General features: G+C 32.2%; 1 protein-coding gene across 1 annotated transcript; it reads left to right on the forward strand.

Annotated features, from left to right (window-relative positions):
• The first annotated feature begins 490 nt into the window (after positions 1-490).
• LOC120218123 (non-specific lipid-transfer protein 1-like) lies at positions 491-1,112 on the forward strand. Its single transcript, XM_039215091.1, has 2 exons — positions 491-884; positions 964-1,112. The coding sequence occupies exons 1-2, from the start codon at positions 520-522 to the stop codon at positions 971-973; spliced, it is 375 nt and encodes a 124-aa protein (XP_039071022.1). The 5' UTR covers positions 491-519; the 3' UTR covers positions 974-1,112.
• Positions 1,113-2,377: the final 1,265 nt, after the last annotated feature.

Genomic DNA, 2,377 nt, shown 5'->3' on the forward strand with positions numbered 1-2,377 from the left:
AATTGAGACTTACTTAAGTGATATTAAGTTACTTATCACTTGAACCAACTCTCGTTAGTCAGCCATTTAGTTTTTACTATTTAAAAAAAGCAATATATTTACAATATTATAGTATGAGCAATTGGAATGTTCTTTAGGGTCTTTATTTTAATATTCTACGCATTTTGGTTTGAGTTCCGTATAATTTTATTTCAAATCATTTGAATTGTTTTCTAATTAATTTGAGTTATAGTAGAATTGGGTTAACATGATTTATATTTACATATAAACAATACATCAAAAGAAGTAATGACTTAATTTATTTCCTTTTAATCCCTTTGAGCTTCTTCTTCATCTATGGTATAAGCATTTAATTGCTCAACGGTATCCATGAAAGCAATACATCAAGTCCCAACTACCGATCCACTTTCAATTTTATTACATCTCTATCCATCCATCCTATATAAACACCGGCATTGGGTGCCACATAACTCATCTCTTGTAATACATTTTCTACTGTCCAAATAGAGTCCAACTATCATGGCTGCTGCCGGAGTCTGGAAGTCGGTTTCTCTAATGCTCGTCGTTTCGATGGCGGTGATAAGCGGTGCACCCGAGATGGTCAAAGCAACGATCACTTGCAGCGACGTGGTGGGCAACTTGATGCCATGCCTTTCCTACATTTCAAACGGCGGACCAATTTCTTCTGCTTGCTGCAGTGGGGTGAAAACACTCTATGGCGAGGCTCAAAACCCGGGTGATCGCCAAAGTGTGTGCAAATGCATCAAATCAGCCGTGAATGGGATCGGGTATTCTAACATCAACTACGATCTGGTTGCCGGAATCCCCGAAAAATGCGGTCTCGATATCCCGTACAAAATCTGCCCTTCCACTGACTGCGACAAGTAAGGCTCTTAGTTCCCTTGTATATCACATTCTTTGTGCCATGCATCTAATGTATATTGGTGATGATGAGTGTTGCAGGGTGCAGTGAACTGAGGTCGATGTTGGTGTTATTTTGCAAGCTAAAAATTATGTAATAAAACTACTATATGTAGTAAAACAGTGTGTAATGTCGGCTACTAGATTGTGGAAAGCTGTGTTGATGTTGTTTTCGGATTTGAAACTATTTGTAACCCTAGTGGTTAATTAATGATCTATATAAGTTTATAGTCTTTTTTCTTATGTTGCATCAAGAGATGATTGATTAGTATGCAAAAGTTAAGTACGTACCCTTGTTAATTTACTAATTTTCAAGACAAACCTATGAACTAAAACCCTAAGCCTGTAATGGAATAAGTAGAACCCACCGTGTTACAAGTTTTCGATATTACTTGATGTTCTCTTACGATTATGTGGAACCAACGAGGTTTGGTAATTATATATGTTTTTGGTGGCTGATGTTGGAACATTATTTTTGTAAAATAAATATGTTAATATTAACAAATATGAAATAAGAAAGAAATATAAAAATAAATAAAACATATATTGTATTTCATAAACCATTTCGCTTTAATATAACTTAATTAAATTACCATAAAATATGTATTTTATTCGATAAATTAGAAATTTAATTGAATAAATATAAAAGTAGTTATTGTTATAATTATATATATACTATTATCTTAGGTTGGGTCAGAGTTTACTCGATCTTGTCCTTGAAAAGAAATTTAACTTGTACCTGCAATAAGAATACCAATAAAATTAAATTGAAATCTATCAAACTTGAATCAAATAAATTAATTGAACCTTATTCTCATATGTGGGGTAAGGGGAGGTAGGATAGTAGGCTGCCCCCAACGTCAGGTTGAGAGCAGCTTCCGTGAGAGACCTCCAAATTATGAAATGCCCTCCGTGGGACTCGATCCCACGACCTCAAGTTTAACAACCTTGCGTTCTACCAACTGAGCTGGATGATCATTTCAAATTTGAATCAAATAAGAATACCTAAATAAAATCACATCTTTACCATAATTGTTTTTATCATGATTCGAGTAATTCATTAAATTAAATCAATTATTATTATATGATTTATACATTGTCATTAGCTTTTATATTAATCATTATATACTTAATAATTGAAAGATTACTATTATTTAAATTAGTATTAAAATTTCAAAATTTAATTTATGTATAATACAGACAATAATAAAAGAATTTAAAGTAAAAGAGTATCTATAACTTGATAAGATGTGTGCCCACAAATTTATTCATACGTGAAAAGTTTAGACATCCTTTTTTTTACCACTACAACATTAGAAAGACCACATTGATCTTAGTGCGCTTCCAAAACTCATTGTAATCAAAACAATACCACATAATTTTATTTCTTAATACTGCATAAAATATTAACTCCTTGACGATGCTAGGGAATGAGAATATTTTATAAAAATATATA

Source organism: Hibiscus syriacus, unplaced genomic scaffold (genome assembly GCF_006381635.1).
Source record: "Hibiscus syriacus cultivar Baekdansim isolate YM2019G1 unplaced genomic scaffold, ASM638163v2 tig00110195_pilon, whole genome shotgun sequence".
NCBI classification, from domain to species: Eukaryota; Viridiplantae; Streptophyta; class Magnoliopsida; order Malvales; family Malvaceae; genus Hibiscus; species Hibiscus syriacus.

What these genes read in the sequence shown, in the direction of transcription:
- LOC120218123 (XM_039215091.1), top strand. Translation starts at nt 520, where the DNA reads ATGGCTGCTGCCGGAGTCTGGAAGTCGGTTTCTCTAATGCTCGTCGTT.